General features: G+C 35.5%; 1 protein-coding gene across 3 annotated transcripts in view; it reads left to right on the top strand.

Annotated features, from left to right (window-relative positions):
- Synj (synaptojanin) overlaps positions 1-22,414 on the top strand; it is a 137,345-nt gene that overhangs the window by 32,218 nt on the left and 82,713 nt on the right. For all 3 annotated transcript variants that reach the window (XM_069828632.1, XM_069828631.1, XM_069828634.1), the window contains exons 4-13: positions 493-657; positions 961-1,105; positions 1,789-1,962; positions 3,733-3,902; positions 4,265-4,346; positions 6,208-6,360; positions 6,442-6,598; positions 9,957-10,139; positions 20,221-20,329; positions 21,801-21,988. In XM_069828632.1, coding sequence (XP_069684733.1) covers positions 493-657; positions 961-1,105; positions 1,789-1,962; positions 3,733-3,902; positions 4,265-4,346; positions 6,208-6,360; positions 6,442-6,598; positions 9,957-10,139; positions 20,221-20,329; positions 21,801-21,988 — 1,526 coding nt within the window. The remainder of the gene's footprint in view (positions 1-492; positions 658-960; positions 1,106-1,788; positions 1,963-3,732; positions 3,903-4,264; positions 4,347-6,207; positions 6,361-6,441; positions 6,599-9,956; positions 10,140-20,220; positions 20,330-21,800; positions 21,989-22,414) is intronic.

Consider the following 22,414-nt stretch of genomic DNA (forward strand, 5'->3'; position numbering starts at 1 on the left):
AAAATGAAATCGTTCACATCACTGAAAACAAATTCTCTATGCCTTTCATGGCCACTGCGCTGACTTAATAGGCCTACTGTAACATTTTCATAGAAAAACTCGGTGTTTAAAAACGAGTAAGAATTTACAGTGGTGTGGGGTCAGAGTGGAAGGTGACGAAAGAGCCATAAATAGTAACTAACTTGCCCGAAGATGTCGAGGGTGTACTGTTGTACAGTTAACTATTGTCCTGTGATATCGAAAATAGGTCTACAGTATCCCTGAAAATATTTTTGTTTGACAATGACCATTGTAGTCAGGTTCCTATCCAAATAGACCTTGGCCGCTGGCCAGCACATGACATGGCTACTAAATAAAGAGAAAATTTTTGTTGTTCTTATGGGAAATACAGCCAGTTCCAGAGAAAATTGGCCTTTCGGCCAGGTGGCCGCTTAAAAGAAGCACTCACAAAGGAAGGTTTCGCTATATGTGTAATGCTCCTTAATGTTATAGGAATCGTATGTTGCACATCCATCTGCTGCGGTTCAGTGTGGACTGCTCCTGCTGGCTGCTGAAAGCAATGTGTGGTAGCGTGGAGATTAGAACAGTGTATGTGGGACATCGACAAGCTCGCGCTGTCATTATTTCACGTCTCAGTTGCGAAAGGGCTGGTACCAGGTACAGTGCATGTGATACATTGATTTATGTTATAGTGTTCAGAAAAATCTAATGGATAGATTGCTACTTTAGGTAAAAATCTTTCCTTTCCCTGAATTTGTATCATCCTGAGACATTTCATATACATGTTTCATGGATATTTAGGCTTAGGAATATGTGTTTCGAGTGTTTAAAGCGCCTGAAATGATGTAGGCTATGAACCAATTTTTTTTTAACTATTTTCTGAGTGTGTACTAGCGCATTTAGTGAATTTTGAAGTGGTAACATCAATGGAATACTCTTACATTGTTTTTGACATTGCAGATTCAATGTTAGAGGCTGCAATGACGAGGGTCATGTAGCAAATTTCGTAGAAACTGAGCAAGTGATATTTCTGGACAAAGAAGTGACATCTTACGTGCAAACACGTGGTTCTGTACCTCTGTTCTGGGAGCAGCCAGGAGTGCAAGTATGTTTTCTGTCTCTGTGCTCGGTATCAATAAAAGAAAAGATTAAATTTATATTGAAGCATAAATGTCGAAAGACAACCTGGTGACATTATTTCTGAGTGAGAGAGAGAGGAGAGAGATTCTGTGAATGACGAAATGAGAAGCTTGTGATTTACAGTTTCAGAATGTATTCAGCTCTAAATTGCAAATGGAATTATTTTGAAGGATATAACAGATGTTCCAATTATCTGATTTTGAAAATTTAGTGTTTCTTTATTGGGTTGCTCACTATTATGTATAATTGAAATATGTCGCGATGTAGTCCATTATCAGCAAAAGTTCAGTTATTTACCCCTTTTATATCATTCTTATTAATTAATGAAAGAGACGAAGGATGCCTTTATGAAGCATAAAACCCGAAAAATAGTAATATTTTGAATGGTGTTGATCAGTATTTTCTACATTATCTGAAAATCCAGAACAGAACCTGAATCACTAACATGTCTGTGTAAAACAGTCTCCATGCAGTCTAATGTAACAAGAAGTACACTTGTAAGTTGTCAAGTTCATATTTGCTGCATTTGTGCAGTGCATTGTGATGGCTGTTCATAAGATTTACCAAATAAGGACTAGCCAAAAATAAAGGATTGTATTCTCACTCCATATTAACGCATTGTGATGCATTAATTACACTTAATTTTAGGTTGGTTCTCATAAAGTAAAAATGTCTCGTGGGTTTGAATCATCTGCAGCAGCTTTTGATCGGCATCTGACAATGATAAAGGAGCGATATGGAAATCAGGCAATCGTGAATTTACTTGGATCGAGTCTGATTGGAAGCAAAGAGGGAGAAGCTATCTTGAGTCAATTATTTCAGGTAAGATAATTGAGACTTTAGATATGTGAACCTTTCTGTAGTACTGTTTAATGTTCTTTCTTCAGTCACATTTATTGTTGCAGTTTTATTTTTGCACTCCAGTTTCAACTTTAATTTAGCTTAAATTAATGAAGTTATGCATACATGTTTCTCACTACTTTAAATGAACTGCTTGCTTGTTACGCATTCCCATGCTCAATTATGAAAACGATTTCATGAAGTCCCCTGTTCAGACTATTTCTTTTGGTATTAGATTGGGTATGATTTTGGTGAAGCCAGTTTCTTCATAGGTGTTAATCCATTTCTTTAGTCTTTTTCTAAGGAGATTTTGTATAAGCCATCCTACTAATAATACGTGTTTGAAAATATCAGTTTGACAAACTTTATGAACTGAACTGTCTGTTATGTAAAATCTGTGAAGATACGATTCTGTGAATATGTATCTTATTCTTATTAATGCTCCAAATATTTGAATTTTTAGGTTTTGGCCTTTTATAATGTTTTTCTTCAAATTTATTTTTGGTATGTTTGTATTTACATTTGAAGATAAACAAATTTATTTTGTGATGAAGCTCAGCATTTCATATTTTCTTAATTAATTTCTGGGTTATTGACATAGATGTATATATTGTTTGGAGATTTGTTTGGTGGTGGTGAGAAGTTGTACTTATTACATGTTTTCTAGAAGCTAAGTTTTTTGGCATGAGTGTATCCATATCTTAGGAAAATTAATATTTATTGTGTTGATGATGGAGCATAGTGTTTCCTGTTACTTTGAAATAAGTAATTATTTTTAAGCTTCTTTGGTTGATCTGCTTAAAATGTATTATACTATTTCATTCTTTTTTGAATAGATTCTTAATTTTATTACATGATAAGAAATTCTGAAGATTGTTAAATATTTTAAAATTTATTTTTGAAACTGTGAATAAATTACAATGATTGTAGCATAGGCTGTAGTATTTGTGCTTTGAGAATGTGACATAAGTACATCCAAATTTGTTGCCAGACCAGGACATATATTATGTTAGCAGTTTGGAACCACTTATGTTGTAAATCTGTGTATTCACATCGGAAAGACTGACTGACCACTGTCCAGAGCAATATACGTGTTCACAAAGACAACAGCATTCTGTAACCATGACAGCTAGAAAACATTTTGGAAGTGAGTGCCTGTGATTCTCAAGGGTCGCTCCCACTTAGCGGAATCGAACCGAACAGAATTTCTCTTAACAGTATATTCAAATGGAAGATAGCAGAAAGTAGCGCATTGAATCGAATCAAAGCGTATTGAACAGAACAGGATTCAAGAGCTAGAATATTATTCCACTGCCGGAACAGAATTTCTTGTTTCGGGTATGGTCGTAAGTTCTCGTGAAGCCTTTGTGAAAAAACAAATGAACTATATCCACTCTTGGCAGCTTAATTCATTTACTATTGAGAGCTATTGCTGAAATAGTAGGCCTACATATATAAAAATCACAATTTAATATGAACGGAGAACAATTAATAAATTTTGTGTAGAATTATCCACTTTGTATGACAAAACACAAAAGTACTGTTCGGTTCGATTCCACTAGATTTGAGCAGCTGTAGATTTTTCGTTTCAATTTGTTTCAGTTCGATTCCGCTAAATGGGAGCAGGCCTTAAGACACCTCACCAACCTCCTCCATAATCAACCTTATGTATATAATCTTTCAATGCATTGCCCTTTTGGATATGTTTCTGAATGAACTTAATTACATATTACACATCATCTATTGTTACAGGCCCACCATAAGGCATCAGTTCATGCCTCTGATGTTCCTCATATATTATTTGATTACCATCAAGAATGTCGAGGTGGAAACACCAAGAATCTAAGCAAATTGAAAGCTAAAGTTGAAAAATATATGAAATCATTTTCTTTATTCTGTGTCAATGGTGATGAAGTTTCAAGGTAATATAGCTTTCATTTTTAAGTCATATGTTTAGAATCTGAAGTCTGATTAATGAAATATATTACTAGTCAGTGATATATGCAATGGAGGGAGAACTGGTCAACTATCCTGTTATCTCCTGGCTTAATTGTCTCATGCCTTATTGTTGTTACTTATGAGGTTCTAATCAGTCTTCGGACTGTTTACTAAACATACATGTTTAAAATTAGAATTGCAGGAGCAAGACCAACATCTTTTTAGATTGTATGTAATACTAATAAGTTACGTATAAGATGAACATCACAACTGTTTTCTTAGCTATGACATGATGTTCTTACATCTTGTCATATGTATTTATTTATACTTTTTAATTTTGTTACAGTGAACAGAAAGGAACAATACGTACAAACTGTTTGGATTGTTTGGATCGAACAAATTGTGTGCAAACATTCTTTGGATTGGAGGTATGACTTTTGAACTGTGTGGTTTTCCTGTCTAGAGAAATTGGATTAATGTGCGTATTATAATATGACAGTTTCATACATGGACTTTTCTGAATGTGTTCCTGAAGATAAAAGAAATTGTAAAATATTTTTAATTGTCACACAGAATCATTTTTCTTATAAAAAAGTTATTTATTACACTTATCCTGAAATGACGACTTCTGTAATTCGTCTCTCTTAATCTTAATCAACGTTCACTTCACAAGTAGTTAGTTGGTTAGATGTAAAGTGATGAGATATTCTATGCTTATGTTGTGCAGGACAGCAAGGCTACAGTATTGAACTTGGTGTTCTAACATTTGACCCAGGATTCTGACTACCTGACAGTGCGACTATTTTTGTAATTACAAAATGTAGCATTTAATTAAAATGTGTCTCAGTAAAACTTATAGCAGAGTCCATATAGGCCAGTTTTTATCTGATGCTTTTCCAATTCACTGCGGGCTAAAGCAAGGAGATGCACTATCACCTTTACTTTTTAACTTTGCTCTAGAATATGCCATTAGGAAAGTTCAGGATAACAGACAAGGTTTGGAATTGAACAGGTTACATCAGCTTCTTGTCTATGTGGATGACGTGAATATGTTAGGAGAAAATCAACAAACTATTAGGGAAAACACGGAGATTTTACTTTGAAGCAAGTAAAGTGATAGGTTTGGAAGTAAATCCCGAAAAGATAAAGTATGTGATTATGTCTCGTTACCAGAATATGGTACGAAATGGAAGCATAAAAATTGGAGAGTTATCCTTCGAAGAGGTGGAAAAATTCAAATATCTTGGAGCAACAGTAACAAATATAAATGACACTTGGGAGGAAATTAAACACAGAATAAATATGAGAAATACCTGTTATTATTCGCTTGAGAAGCTTTTGTCATCTAGTCTGCTGTCAAGAAATCTGAAAGTTAGAATTTATAAAACAATTATATTATCGGTTGTTCTGTATGGTTGTGAAACTTGGACTCTCACTTTGAGAGAGGAACATAGGTTAAGGGTGTTTGAGAATAAGGTTCTTAGGAAGATATTTGGGGCTAAAAGGGATGAAGTTACAGGAGAATGGAGGAAGTTACACAACGCAGAACTGCATGCATTGTATTCTTCACCTGACATAATTAGGAACATTAAATCCAGACGTTTGAGATGGGCAGGGCATGTAGCACGTATGGGCGAATCCAGAAATGCATATAGAGTGTTAATTGGGAGACCGGAGGGAAAAAGACCTTTGGCGAGGCCAAGACATAGATGGAAGGATAATATTAAAATGGAATTGAGGAAGGTGCAATATGATGATAGAGAGAGGAACAGAGATAAGGGTGTTTGAGAATAGAAAAATGTTTGGGGCTAAGAGGGATGAAGTTACAGGAGAATGGAGAAAGTTATACAATGCAGAACTGCACGCATTGTATTCTTCACCTGACATAATTAGGAACATTAACTCCAGACATTTGAGATGGGCAGGTCATGTAGCATGTATGGGCGAATCCAGAAATGCATATAGTGTGTTAGTTGGGAGACCGGAGGGAAAAAGACGTTTGGGGAGGCCGAGACGTAGATGGAAGGATAATATTAAAATGGATTTGAGGGAGGTGGGATATGATGATAGAAACTGGATTAATCTTGCACGGAATAGGGACCAATGGCGGGCTTATGTGAGGGTGGCAATGAACCTGTGAGTTCCTTAAAAGCCATTTGTAAGTAAGTAAGCATTTCTTATAAATATTATAAACATATTTATAGTTTATCAATTCGTTGACATATGTTGCGAGTTGACTTCATAAAGGAAGAAGCCACAGTTTGTATCTTCTGAATATATTTGTTTCAGACACTTATCAAGCAGTTGCATCTGCTCCATCTGATGGATAAACAGCAGATGGTGTCTCGATTTGAGGAAGTGTTCCGCCAGATGTGGATCAACAATGGCAACGAAGTTAGTAAAATTTATGCTGGTACAGGTGCAATACAAGGAGGCTCAAAGGTGAGACACTTGCTAAAAATGAATACTAGTAGTAAATATTTAATGTGAATAATCTCTGATAGGAGTATATTGCTGTTACAGTTGATGGATGGAGCTAGATCTGCAGCCCGCACCATCCAGAATAACTTGTTAGATAATAGCAAACAGGAGGCTATTGACGTGCTTCTGCTGGGAAGCACCCTCAACAGCGAGCTGGCAGACCGTGCCCGCATCCTGCTGCCATCCAACATGTTGCATGGTATTCAAAATATTCCTTTTGTGAAGAAAAGTACTGTAATTTAGGGATGGAACAAAAAGAATATTGCTTTAGAATGAGTAAAAATTAATTCTTGAAATATATTGCACCCTGCCTTTCTTCTCTAAAAATAATTAATCTCCTCAATAGAAATAAAATCATGATTATCAGTTGGCCAGGAAACTCACTAGGCCTCAACTGCACTGAAGTTTTTTTTTTTTTTTGTAATATAATACCAAGGAAACATGGAATAATTAACAAAGAATGCGATGATATACTGTATGAGAGTGATGAAGTAAAATAGGTTGTATCAGAATGTCGCAAATTCAGTAACTCCAGAATTCATAAACCATACAAGGACGCAGAATGTAAATTGATGTAAGAAAAGAAGTAAAGCATTAATTTACCTTTTTTTTCTTAATTAATTTTGCACACTAATGTATTTAGTTCTTAGTTACTGAGATCAATAAAGAAATTAAAAGAAAGAAAAGCAAATAACGAAATGTTACATGAAAAAAAAGAAAAAGAAACATTAATAGAGGATTCAGACAATGTTGCATACCACCTACATTCCTTAATATTTATATGGATGAAGTACCAGTATTCTCAGAATGGAATAGAGTACATACAAAAATAATTTTAATACCATCTATTATAAATTCAAATACTTTATCAATAGTGATGATACAATAATCTTATGTAATTCAGAAAGCAAATTATTTTGAAAGTTTTCGATGTTAGTATGAACATTTCTTTCAGAGAGTCTGAAACATGGCCTTTATAGGACAGTTCATATACAACAAGAATGTATTAAATATCGTAATAAAATGTAACAAGTAATTATAATAAATTTATGAGATCAATTATCATATGAATATAGAAAAGATTTTCAGGCCAAGGTATAATTTAATTAAGCCTACCCAAGTTAAGGGAACCCCTAAGTAATTTTAACAGGAAACATTAATTTTTTCTTCAAAATAAACCACTTCATTTAACATTAAAAAAAAAACTATTTTTTTTTCTGTTAGTCTGTTCAAATATTATGGACTAGAATATATTATTATGTTACTTAATATTCATTTCTCTGAAGTATGTGCTTTATGTGTGCATTGTTCAAGGATTTTTATGTACTGGTACTGTTACTGATACAAACAGAGGAAGATTGCAGATGATGTGTACATTTTGTTGTAGTTAATCTCTCACATCTTTGCAAGTTAACATTTTCTGCATTCTGTCACAAACCTCTTCATAATTTATGTGGAACGAAAAGAGAGGTGACTGATTTTGTTTAACTTAGTGCATTTTCTTTATCCAATGGTAGTTACCTATTTGACTTACATTCAAGCATGCCCATCCAATCCTCATTCACACATGAAGCATTCACGTCAGGTAACAGACTGCTAGGATATTATGATGTTTGAGCCCTGAATTACCGACAACTAGCTCTACCATTATAGCTTGTACTATCACATATGTTGTAGGACATTAACAACACTCAATTTCAATACTGCACAGCGCTGACACCATATTGTGTAGATTACCAGGAACATATAGAAACTGGCACCACTATTCTGGGTTTTGTTGTGAGTTGTGATGCCGTTATATATGATTACACAACTTCCCTGTCATCTTGTTATGCCAACTGTCAATGCTCGTCCCCACCTACAAATTGCATTCCTTCTTGACCACCTTTATTGCTTTTCCAGTGGCTTTGTATATCGTATTTCCTTTTCATGTTTAGAAAAACAACACGTTTCCTATCAACTCCTCGAACATACAAGTTACAAGTTATTGTTTTCAGACTGAGAACTAATAAACATCGCGTTCTAAACGCAATAAAGTGGTTCTTTGTCCTGCAGCCAATAGAATGGACTTCTGACATGTACATTTGTTTGCATGCTGAATCATCTTGTATGGAATGAAGATTAGGAGAGACGTGCCAAAACTGTAACTCTTTTTGCCACTATAGGTGTTGCCTGTAGGGATAGGGACCGATGGTGGTCTCATGTGAGGACAGCAATGAACCTTGGGGTTCCTTAAAAGCCATTTTTAAGTAAGGCGTTGCCCTTGATGCACCATCGGAGGCGAACTACACTGCTCAAAAAAAGTCTTGCACCATTTGATTTTTTAAATCACAGTGAAGCTAATGACTCTAGGGAGTAAGAGATGAAAAGCACAAACCTTTTGAAACTTAGATAAAGATTTATTGTAAAGGTAAAACAAAACACTGACAAAAAAAGGCATTATTCGAGAAAGTGTATCTGCCTGTAAAATTCTGAAATTAAAACGTCTATTCCTGGCTAGCTTTAGTATCTGTTAGCCAACCCAACCCCGTGCTTGCTGTCCAGAAGGTAATCGAGGCTGTTGTGGTCCAGTCTGTCCCATTCTTCGACAACGATTCTCCTAAGGTTACCCAGCATTTGGGGCGGATTCCTATATCGTTGCACTGCCCTCTTCTTCAGTTGGTCCCAATCATGTTCAGTAGGATTCATATTTGAAGACATCGCAGGCCATTCCATCAGATTGATTCCTGCCTCTTGAAGGAAGGTGTTTACAAGGTGGGAGCGGTGTGCACGGATGGCGATAAGCAGTGCTCAATATTCATACATGACATCAGCCTAAAACATTACTGATCCGCCTCCCTGCTGGAACCATGCAACTGAGTACTTGGCTCTCTGGACACTCTTCTCTGACGATTGTCAGGCATCAGACAAAAATTCTGCACTCGTTGCTGAAGGAAATTTCGTGCCATTCTTCCAGATTCCAATCCAAATGCTCCCTAGCCACAGTGCAGAGAGTTATTGTTGCTGCTCGCAAAAGTCCCCTGGAGTGTAAGTTGTCCATGTGCAGACGGTTTCTGATTGTGTGAGTTGTCACAGCCCTTTCAGTTGCCTGCAGTAAAGGCATGCCGTAGCTGTGTTGAGTTGTCTTCTCGAATTCTATGAGCCGTTACTTGCAATAGTGGTCTTAGTTGGAGTTATTGATCGTGGGTGACCACTTTTCAAAGAGGCAAGTCTTCAACATTTTGTGTCACACGATAGTGATTCCATGGCCTAACAACATCACTATGACTTCTTCCGATCTCGCGACCAATTTCCCTCATGCTAAAGCTTGCTTACGAAGGAAGACTATCTTCTGTCTGTTAAAGGGCAGAATAGACTCTCGTGCTACTCTATACATTGCTAACTTAACTCAAAATCTGCTTGCATGATGATAATGATGATTAATAGAGCATGGTGGAGTGCTGGTAGGAGAAACAGGAGTATCCCGCAAAAATCCACGACCTTAAATTTCTTAATATGTCTTACTTATTGCGAACTCACCAGATATTATTATAAACTGGCTGTTTCTTTCATTTCAGCTTCAACAAGTGTACTGCGACAGATGTGCAAGCGCTACAATGAATATATTTTCCCCATGAATGCTAGAATAGCTGTTGGAACATACAATGTGAATGGAGGGAAGCACTTCAGAAGTGTTGTCTACAAGGATCTTTCCCTTTCTGACTGGCTGTTAGATGCTCCTCGTGTAGCGAAATCACAATGTGAGTACTAGTACATGCTCTCATAGTCTAGTTTCTTTTACAGGAAAAAAGTTTACTGCCAGGTTTTAAGTAGCCATTCCAACGTGGAACAGTGATAAAAATAAATGGCAGATGTGCAAGCACTACAATAAATATACAATAATAGAATAGCTGTTGGAACATATAATGTGAATAGAGGGAAACACTTCAGAAGTGTTGTCTACAAGGACCTTTCCCTTTCTGACTGACTGTTAGATGCTCCTCATGTAGCAAAATCACAGTGTAAGTACTAGTACATGTTCTCATAGTCTAGTTTCTTTTACAAAAAAAGTTTACTGTCAGATTTTAAGTAAACATCCCAATGTGGAGCAGTGATAAAGGAATTAAAAAATAAATATTCTTTGCTTTAACAATTTGGCATACTAGCAGCCTGTCATTTTGCATGCAATATGTGAAGGAAATATTGTAGAAAATAACATTTCAAGTGGCAACGATTTTAAATTAATTTTTTATTTATACTGTATATATAATGCATAATGGTAAGACGAACTAATGAAACTTATCATGTATAGAGAAAAACTGAAATAAAATATATTGTAACTTAGGTACATCAAATTATATGGCCTGTATCGTAGGCCTAGATAGAAACAAATACATTCATTGCACGCTGATCGGAAGACAGAAAGCACTTGTTACAAAATGTTATGACCAGGCTGAATATTTCGTGCCTTTCGTACTCATACACTTTGCTGCAGCTGCAGAGTGTTTGTGAAGAGTGCATAAATAAGTTGTTGTTGTTGTTTTCCAATGCCAGGCGTTTGACAATAAAGTCATTTGACCTCTTGCACTCCAATATTTTTCAAAGATATTATCATGACTAGCCACTGAAGCACAGATTTTGAGGTGTTCCGAATCCATTTCTTGGTTTGAGTTGCACAATGGGCAGTTAGGGGACTGATATATTCCAATTCTATGCAGGTGCTTGGCCAAACAATCATGGCTGTTGCCAATCTAAATGCAGCTACAGACAATTTTCGTGGTAAATCGGGAATTAACTGTGGATTTTGATGCAGAGAGTTCCATTTTTTCCCTTGGGATTGAGTTATCAAATTTTGTTTGTTGAAGTCTAAGTATGTAGATTTAATAAATCTCTTTACAGAGTAATACGTAAATTTAATAACAGGTCTGTAAGTAGCAGTGCTGCCCTTCTTTGCTAAAGCATCCGCATTCTCGTTTCCCAGGATTCCACAATGGGATGGTATCCATTGGAATACAATTCTTTTACTGACTGATAATAATTGAGAGATCATTTTAGTTATTTCTGCTGTTTGAGATGAAGGTGTGTGTTTAGAGACAATTGATAGAATAGCTGCTTTGGAGTCTGACAATATAACTGCATTCCTAAATTTATTGATGTGGCATAGAAGATTCCTGAGACATTCATTTATTGCAATGATTTCACCATCAAAACTTGTTGTTCCATATCCAAGAGATCTATAAAGTGAGAAGAGACAGCACGTAACACCTGCACCGGCACCTTGTTCTCTGGAGATCAAGGATCCATCGGTGTATAAATGAAGCCAGTTTTGTGGAAGGTACCTAATATTAATTGTCTCTAAAGACAATTGTTTCAGTATTTCAGTGTTTACTTCTGATTTCAGTATTTCTTCTGTTAAATTTAGATTATATTCTATATTTAATAGAGTTAAAGGGTTTGGTTTAATTTGTAAGTTTTCTTTTAAATTTGGGATATTGATTTTCTGTTTTAATTCTTGAACAATGGATATGAAACTTTTTTTGAGTTTTCAATCTACAAAGAGGACTGTATGAATGCCAATTGTTACCTGGTAATCTGATAAGTTTTTCATATTGAATCAATGCTTTTTCTTCTATTGTCATTTTGATGCTGTTAATATTAGTGAGGAATCTCATAGAATCTATTGGCGTTGTATTGATTCCACCAGTAATGAGTCTGAGAGCTTGGTTTTGAACATATTCTATTTCGTTTATGAAAGGTGAAGTAATTAAAATTTCTCCGCAGTATGTCAGCACTGGCTGCATAAACATTTTGTAAGTAGTGTTCAAAGTATTCCTAGAGCATCCCCATTTCTTTCCTGCTAGTCTTTTTAGAAGGGAGAATCTTTTACGAGCTTTTTCAGAAATGTATTTCAAATGGTTTCTCCATGTTAACTTACTATCGAAAATAACTCCAAGATATTTGGATTCATAAGTCCTAGGAAGGTGTTGGCCATTGTATTGGATATTGAATTCTCTTTCTTTTTTACCAAGTGAAAATATTTGGTAGTTACTTTTGCTTAAATTGAGTGTCATCAAATTTGATGTATTCCATTCATGTAGTTGAATTAGAGCTTTAAGAGCAGAATTTTGAGTTTTGTCTCTATGTCTGTAAGATCCGGAAGTCCACAAAACTATATCATCTGCAAATAGTGCTGTTTTCATGTTTGATTCCTCTAATAGGGAGGGTAAGTCATTTATATAAATATTGAATAAAGTTGTGCTGAGGACAGCGCCCTGAGGTAGACCTCGATAAGTTTGTCTGTAACTAGAAAGTGAGTTATTGAATTTAGTGGCAATGAATCTTTGTCTAAGTAAGTAAAGTAAATAAATAAGTAAGTTAATAAGTAGTATGGGTCGGAAAGCAGGGTTGTCCAGCTTTGGACAAGATCAGGTTAAAGCCTACGAAGAAGAAGGTTGTTAGTCTTGGGAAATAGCAAGAAGGCTTGGCAGGTCACCATGCGTGATAATTATCTTCCTGTAGTTAGGAAATAATTATGGAATGATAAAGTTGCCTGGAAGACCTCAGAAACTTATGCCTCGATAGAAGAGGCATGTGATCAGAAAGCTCAGTGCTGGCGGATCTTCGTTGGGACAACTTTCTCATGATCCCATTATCAATGTTCATAAATCAACGTTATCCAGGCTAGTCAGACGAACATGTTGAAACACAAGAAAAGGAAGATGCAACCCTGTCTGACAGTCCACCATAAACAGAGATGTGTTGACTGGGCTAAGGAACACGTCACCTGGAAGGAATGCTGGAAGTGTATAATATTCAGTGATGAAAAAAAATTCAACTTAGATGATCCTGATGATTCAAGATTTTTGAAAGTCATAATTAGTATCGTGAATTAGATACATAGTATCAGCCACTTGATATTTGGATCGCATCATTATCTCCTATGAAAATCAAATTTTATCATCTCAGGCAAAATCATGAACTTTGTAAAATATATTCACTTTGTTATTAATATGATATATATGATATGATATTTGTCAGCCAACTTTACAATTCATGGTTATGGTGGACCTTTACATTTTTGCTTTTCGGTTCACCATACTTTAATATCTACCCATATCCTGTACAATCTTTGTTCATTACTACTACTACTACTACTACTACTACTATTGCTGCTGCTGCCGATTTTTTTCACTATCATCTAGTCTAATTCTTATAATCTATTTTGTACCTCACTATTTTGTGTTAATATATTCATTTACCAAGTATTTCTCGTTTAATTCGTATCCTTCCCTATTCCCTATCTATCCTCTTCTATTCTCTCTCATACCTAAACTGTCTTTCTTCCTTTTCCTGCTTTCCTATTTAAATATTGCATATTCTTTTCATTAATTATTTGCATTATTTTTATTTTCAATTTTCAAATTCACTTACTCTTATTCCTTCTTTCCCAGCTATTCTCTTCTAAATTATTTGTATACATTTTCATTTTCTCTATTTTACAACACATCACCTATTATTTCAATACTATTCTCTCCTAAATTGATTTACATACTTATTCCTTTCCTTCGTTCCTACTCCAAACTCCCTCTTTTTTTTTTGTTTTTTTTTTTTACGTATATTCATATGTATATAAAATACTCTTACACTTACAGTACCCCTGATACTACTCCCAACTCCACAACACTGATTCACATTAATTATCCAACTCACATAATTTCACTACTGATTTCTCTCTCTTTCACTTCTCATTTGATTCCGATATTCATTTTTATTTACTTACAAACTACTTGTAAGGAACCCAGAGATTCATTGCCCCCCCTCCCATAAGCTCGCCATTGGTCCCTATCATGAGCAAGATTAATCCAGTCCCTACCATCATGTCCCACCTCCCTCAAATCTATTTTAATATTATTTTCCTTGGTCTCCGCAAAGGGCTTTCCACTCAGGTCTTCCAACTAACACACTATATGCATTGCTAGATTCGCCCATACGTGCTACATGTCATCTCAAACGTCTTGATTTAATGTTCCTAATTATGTTAGGTGAAGAATACAATGCGTGCAGTTCTGCATTGTGTAACTTCCTCCATTCTCCTGTAACTTCATCCCTCTTAGCCCCAAATATTTTCTTAAGTACCTGATTCTCGAATACTCTTAATCTTTGTTTCTCTCTTAAAGTGAGAGTCCAAGTTTCACAGCCATACAGAACAACCAGTAATATAATTGTTTCATAAATTCTAACTTTCAGCTTTATCGAGAGCAGACTGAATGACAAAAGCTTCAATTGAATAATAACAGGCACTTCCCATATTTGTATCTGGGAACCGAAGTTCCTCTTGGCTTAACATAACATCAGGTATACTATAGGGATCGGTACTCAGATCATTGTTGTTCATAATACATGTCAATAATATTACATCACTTATAAGACATTGTAACCATCACGTGTATGAAGATGACCTTCAGTGCCACAGTTCTTCCGCTTAGACCGAGTAAATGATGACAAACTGAACGAAGACATTGACAAAAAATCTCCATCTTAAAATCAATCCTGGAAAGACACAAGCAATTATATTAGGACACAAACAGCAAACCGACACCATAAAACACTTGACATTTCTTCCTTTAAAGTAACCTAGTTTTAACACGTGAAAGAAATAAATTATATATTCCGAAGTGCATATTTCTTTCAGTTCTTCAGTAAAAAATCTTGGCATTTACATGAATAGTAATCTCAACTGGGACATGCAGAAAAGTATGTTCTATTATCCATGTGCTGAAAAGTATAATTGTTCTTCTTCCTTCTTGTTTAAAAAAAAGTCCCATGTGTAGATGCTGATATTGCTCTATTTTGACTATGCCAACATTTTACTGACTGACCTTTCCATCTACAACAAAACGAAACTTTGTGCTCATAATTTGTGTGTACGTTTTGTAAGCAGTGTTCGCAAATATGATCATATTACTCCATCCCTAGAAGCAATAGATTGGCTTAAACTAGATAAGAAAATAAATTTACATTCACTTCTCCTTCTCTTCTTCTCATACTCGTACTTCGATTTTTATTTAATTGTAAATGTAATATTACTTGTAATATTATAATTGTAGTTGTATTCTTGATATTGTAGTAGTAATCCCCTGGGAAAGGGGAAGAGAAGGCCTAGTGGCCTTATCTCTACCAGGTTAAATGAATAAATACTAATACTAAATACTAATGTTTATTCTGCGTTTAATTTCCTCTTAAGTGTCATTTATATTTGTTACTGTTGCTCCAAGGTATCGAATTTTTCGACCTTTTCAAACGATAAATTTCCAGTTTTTATATTTCTATTTTGTACTGTTTTCTGTTCACGAGACAAAATCGTACACTTAGTTTTTTCGGAGTTTACTTCCAAACCTATCTCCTTACTTGCTTCAAGTAATATTCCCGTGTTTTCCCTAATTGTTCGTGGATTTTCTACTAACATATTCATGTCATTCGCATAAACAAGTAACTGATGTAACCCATTCAATTCCAAACCTCCTTGTTTTCCTGAACTTTCCTAATGGCATATTCTAGAGCACGAACAGGAAACAGCCACTCTCAGAGAGCTTAGCTTCTCCCGCTACAGTTACTGTTTTACGTAGATACTCATACTGACTGCACTGTTTACAATACGAGTTTACGCTGACTCCCCTGTTTACAATACGAGTTTCCCACCCCTGTTCTACAGCAAAGTTAAAAAGTAAAAGTGATATTGCATTTCGTTGCTTTAGCCCGCAGTGAATTGGAAAAGCATCTGACAGAAATTGGCCTATACGGACTCTGCTATAAGTTTCATTGAGATACATTTTCACTTTGATTTATTGTATCTATGTCCCTCTTACTACACTCTCTACACTTTCTTCTCTGTTCTTATTTTATCACTTTCGCTACCCCTGACTTCCTTGCACTCTCTTTTTATCACTCTCCTTCTTCACTAATTCCACCGTTCTTACTATCTTGTCCTCCATTTTGTCACTCTTATTTAATATCATCTCAAAAGCTCTATCTACCCTCTCCTTACAATCCCTAATATTCTCCTTAATTGATTCTTCATCTTTATCCAACCTTTTTTTTTTTCACTTCCTCATCCTTTCGTCTCATAAATTTTCTCCTCACTCTCACTATGTTTCTCCCATTCTATTCCTAGTAGTTGCTTCGTTTCTTTGTTCGTTCTTACCATGTCTTCTACTCAGTGGTAGCTCGTGACCAAATTACTTGGTGGGCCAAAACTTAAAACACTAATATTGGATTAATTGAACCCATAGGTTCCTCACTACACGAACATAGGCTTGCCATACTGAATATTTGCTGAAAATTTCAATAGCAAAATGTAAATATCAAGAATGCACTAACCTTTCTATTTATAGATGACGTTCTTAGCTTGAACAAATACTTCGATAACTCGCTGGTTGAAGTTAGAATTCAAACACACCATTTTACTCTCAATTGAAAGCATTGCTAATGCTGTCAGTCTTTCTTGGCTCGAATTCTGCTGTCGTAATCTAATTGCCTTCCAATTAGTTCACTAACTTCATTCATATTGAAATGAACAAGTACACAAGCACACAACAAACACTAATGTAACTAACTTCACACTTAAAATAAAAAGGAAGAGAATTATTAATAACACTTGGAATTTTATAATCACCACTACGAATATAAATGCGGGAACCGAGAACATGTATTTCGTACAGTTGTCAATGTTGCCAACATTCTTAATAAATAAAGTAGCCTACAATAATTTTGAATATAGCTAATCTTCTATATTAACAATGTTAAACAGTTTAATTTTAATAGCTAAATTAATGGAAAAACATAGTTAAGCATTGCCTCCTCCGATATGAAATATAGCAATTACAGTAACTAATCTAAAAAAAGCTAGATCTAGCTACAGAATAGCTAAGATGGCAACTCAGTTGGTTCTTCGGGCCATGGCAGTGTTATGCTTAATGCATAATGGTAACATTGCGTTCTATATACACGTTGTTAAAACCATTTGCGCATGTGCAAAGGATGACCACGCGAATGACTAAGCCTTGGCTGATGCTTTCCCTCTCATCTTCTCACCCCCATATCCATCACCTCACACCACTCTTCTTGCACTTGAAACTCTAAGTTATCTATGTGCATGTGCAAAGGATGGGCACTATAACTACGGAGCCTGAGCCGAATGATTCCATAATTCCACTCGCTCACCATAGCTGAAAGCATTCACATTTCACTGTATGTTTATGTCTGATTGGAAGCTCTTAAATCATTAAGTTTTCAGCCGATAATTTTAAGCAAAAATTGCTTTATTTTTTTGTGGGAAAAATAAAATGAATGGGGAGCATGTGCCCATGTGCCCCTTAATGTGAGCTGCCACTGCTTCTACTTCATTTCTTTTGTTAGTCTTGTCTATGCTCCTGACTTCAGATACTTCCAGCTGTTTCATTAATCCATTGTCAACAGAATCTACTATCCACTTCTTAGTGTCGTCTGCATTTCTTTCTTCCTAGCATGCTGCCTTCCCTCTACTGACCTATGCATACTTTCATGTTCATTGTCCTTCTGTTTCATTCCTAGATGCCTTTGTTCAATTCCAGTTCAAAACTCTGGCTTGTCACAATTTTTTTCACAGTATTCGAGATTATAAACTTTATCATTAATTTTCAATTCTTCATCTATACAACACAATAAATGCATTCCCATTTTACTTTCGTCTACTGCTGCACCTGTTGCTCCGATGATCCTGTATTAGCTTATCTTAGAGCATCGTTCTCTATGCTGATTACTGCTATTCGAAACATGTTTTCTGTACATCTACTGGTCTTGGCTTCTAGTTGCTGACTCTTGTTATTAATATAAATTGAGTATTTTGACAGCTGAAAGCATCGGATTGACATATGATCTAAGACCTTCACAGGTCAGTTCTGAAGAATAACTCTCGATAACAGATTCCCCTTTCCTTGTCTTCTCTGATGATGGAATATACAAAGTTCTGAAACATTAAATGTATCTGCAAATATGACATGGCATAAAAACCGAAAAAAACTCGCACCACGTCGAACACCTTGAAAATATTCCTGGAGAATACTCTTAGTAATGAATCCAAGAATAAGTTTCCTTTACCTTTCTTGGTAACCAGTAAACTTCAGATACTGTAATATTTTGGTCAGTTGTTTGTTTACATGTGTGGTTTCGTAACAAACTGTTTTTTACAGTGATGGGTTTGATTAATTAAAATGTGTCTTAGTGAAACGTACAGCAGAGTTCGTATAGGCCAGTTTCTGTCAGATACTTTTCAGTTCACTGCAGCCTAAAGCAACGAGATGCACTATCATCTTTACTTTTTAACTTTGCTCTAGAATATGCCATTAGGAAAGTTTAGGATAACAGACAGGGTTTGGAATTGAACGGGTTACATCAGCTTCTTGTCTATGCGGATGACGTCGATATGTTAGGAGAAAATCCACAAATGATTAGGAAAAACATGGAAATTCTACTTGAAGCAAGTAAAGGGATAGGTTTGAGAGTAAATTACGAAACGACAAAGTATATGATTATGTCTCGTGACCAGAATATTGTATGAAATGGATATATAAAAATTGGAAATTTATCCTTCAAAGAGGTGGAAAAATTCAAATATCTTGGAGCAACAGTAACAAATATAAATGACACTCAAGAGAAAAATTAAACACAGAATAAGTGTGGGAAATACCTATTATTATTCATTTGAGAAAATTTTGTCATCTAGTCTGCTGTCAAAAAGTCTGAAAGTTAGAATTTATAAAACAGTTCTATTACTGGTTGTTCTGTATGGTTGTAAAACTTGGACTCTCACTTTGAGAGAGGAACAGAGGTTAAGGGTATTTGAGAATAAGGTGCTTAGGAAAATATTTGGGGCTAAGAGGGATGAAGTTACAGGAGAATGGAGAAAGTTACACAATGCATAACTGCATGCATTGTATTCTTCACCTGACATAATTAGGAACATTAAATCCAAACATTTGAGATGGGCTGGACATGTTAGTACGTATGAGTGAATCCAGAAATGCATATAGAGTGTTAGTTGGGAAGCTGGAGAGAAAAAGACCTTTGAGGATGCCGAGACGTAGATGGGAGGATAATATTCAAATGGATTTGAGGGAGGTGAGATATGATGATAGAGACTGGATTAATCTTACACAGGATAGGGACTGATGGTAGGCTTATGTGATAGCGGCAGTGAACCTCCGGGTTTCTTAAAAGCTATAAGTAAGCAAGTAAGTTTGTTTGCATGTTACCAAGTATCTGATGAAAGGCAGTCAACAACTTTCAGCATGAAGTGTAGGAATGACATGTAAGCAATAATTAAAAACTGATATTGTTCACCATTCTACTTATGTGTTATGGGTTTGACATACAGCAGATGCGTGATATGATGCTGATTTCATTTATGATGGTAACACTGCTTTTTCGTCTGCTAGATTTCATAACAGTAACCATGTTAATTTAATAAGAGAAAGCAAAAATGATGAATGAAGAAAATTATTTTATTCTGAATTAACTATTACTCTAAATTATGAAACTGTGTCATACCTAACATACCTATAAAGTAACAAAATGGCTGTCACCACCATCACTATCATTGTTATCATCATCATCTTCTTCTTTTCTGTCCCTTCTGTTTTGTAAAATTCATCAGACATTGTTTATGTTCAACTTTAGCCATTCTTTCTACGTTGAAAGGATAAAGCTGTACAAAGACTCCAAATGGGAGCTAATTTATTGTTATAAAATTGAAGACCTGTGTAAATCTTGAAATTGTGCTGTGACGTGGATACAATTTTTTTTCAGCTCTTGTTGATGTTACTAATGTACCTGAGGACGATTCTCCTATTGACATTTTTGCAGTAGGATTTGAAGAAATTGTCGACCTGAATGCCAGTAATATTATGGCTGCTAGGTAAGTTTCCATCTTTTATCTTCCGCAACATAAGTTATCCTTGGTAATATAGTGGTTACTTGCTTGCCTGTGAACTTATGGGGAAAATTTTAAGTGTGGCTTCTAATCAATGAAAAAGTAGTCATTAAATATAAAAGATTCCTTTGTCCGTACAAAAAGTTGTCTATGCATGCAAATATTCTCCTTTCACCCTTGGTAACAATGTCAAATAACAATTCTGAAACCTCCAATGAAGAAGAATGGGAACATGTCTACTAATAATCTTGCTATATGTAATGAACTCCTCAACAAATACTGTATGTGCAGAGTTCAAAAATTTAAACTAAGTATCAGCTAAACCGAGACCAGTTGAGAAGAACTAATGACATAGTTGTCAAGTAGTAGACATTAAAAACCAACTAATTCAATAATGAAATTTTTGCATTGATTTATTTTAATTAGTCTCGAACATAGTATGTTTGAAAAATAGTGTAACATTAAAGATGTATTTATTGCAATGTAAGATTCACTGTAGCCTACAGACAGACAGAATTATCAGATCAGATTATCTGAAGTCACACGATAATGGACTGAGGAAAGCTGTGACTGTAGGGATTTTTAGTAAAAAATTGCTCCTATGGATTTCTTTACTTTGATTCTTAAAGACATGTTCTAGAGGCCTGGATTTATGGGACCTCTTTATAGATGTCTAAAATCCATTTTAAAATTTAAAATAATTTAATTCATAACTCTATTACGAATATACAACATATAATTTTAACTCTGAAACTGAAACAGATTTTGAAGAATATATTATTACGATGTACCAAAGTACATAGGATATTTCCATGCAGAAATTCTGCGTCATCATATGATGAAGGATGAGTGGAGCAGAGAAAAAATTCTCTCCAGTACTGGGATTTGAACCCAGGTCTTCAGCTCTACGTGCTGACGCTCTATCCACTGAGCCAATCCAGATTCCCATTCCGATGCTGGATTGAAGACGGCGCTCATTCTGTCAGATCTCGGCCACTCAATCACTCGTAATGAGTGCACCTCTGCACATTAATGTGTTGGACATTGTACCACTATCATATCTGTGACGCAGTGCATGAGGGTTGGCCACTAGAGGGAACCCAAGAGGTGATGGAGCTTAAACTGAGAGGATTCAATCTGGCATTGGAATGGGAATCCAGTGTGGCTCAGTAGATAGAGTGTCAACACATAGAGCTGAAGACACAGGTTCGAATCCCGGTGCAGGGGAGAATTTTTTCTCTGCTGCACCCACCCTTCATCAGACTTTGAAGAAGCCTAGTTCTTGTAGATGGTGATGACAATGACAATGACAATGACAATGACGATGACGATGATGATGTATAATTCAATTTGTATTTTTTTTGCTCAACTATTTTCTCTATGTTAATTGTTCGTTTTCTTCTTCTTTGAGATGTACAATGGATTAAGCATGAAATTATTAACTTTTAATTTTCAGTTCGGAAAATGCGAAAGCATGGGGAGAAGAGCTGCAGAAAGTGCTTTCGCGAGATCGTAGTTACGTAATGGTGACATACGTACAACTAGTAGGAGTCTGTCTATATTTGTTTGTTCGCCCAGAACACACTGCTTATATTCGAGATGTAGCAGTGGACTCCGTCAAAACGGGACTTGGTGGAGCTACTGGTAATTTTTACTTCTTCTTTAAGTTAATTTTTACTTTTCTTACTCCTACAGTAGAACTTCGATTATCATTGTTCACTTGTTTTAAAAAATTGTGATTATTATCAAAAGACAATAATACTAGGTAAAACTGTTTTTACCTTTGAGAAAGTAACAACTATTTTTTTTTGTCCATTTCTGTTTTTACGTTTATATTCTGAATCAATCAATCTTCTTAATGTATCAAGCTGTTTGCTGACAACATGAAGTCCAGTGTAGTCTATTCAGTTGTTGTTTTTCATGAGAAATGAAGGGTATTTTGATCAGTGTTCATTATAGATGCCTGTTGCTAGTAGCCAGAGTTGGGGTGTAGTCAATATATACCAGGGGTGTATTTTGCAGGCTACCGGGGCTACCGACGGTAGCCCAAGGAAATTACAAAAGAAAAAG

The sequence above is a fragment of the Periplaneta americana genome, chromosome 6 (assembly GCF_040183065.1).
Source record: "Periplaneta americana isolate PAMFEO1 chromosome 6, P.americana_PAMFEO1_priV1, whole genome shotgun sequence".
Lineage (NCBI taxonomy): Eukaryota > Metazoa > Arthropoda > Insecta > Blattodea > Blattidae > Periplaneta > Periplaneta americana.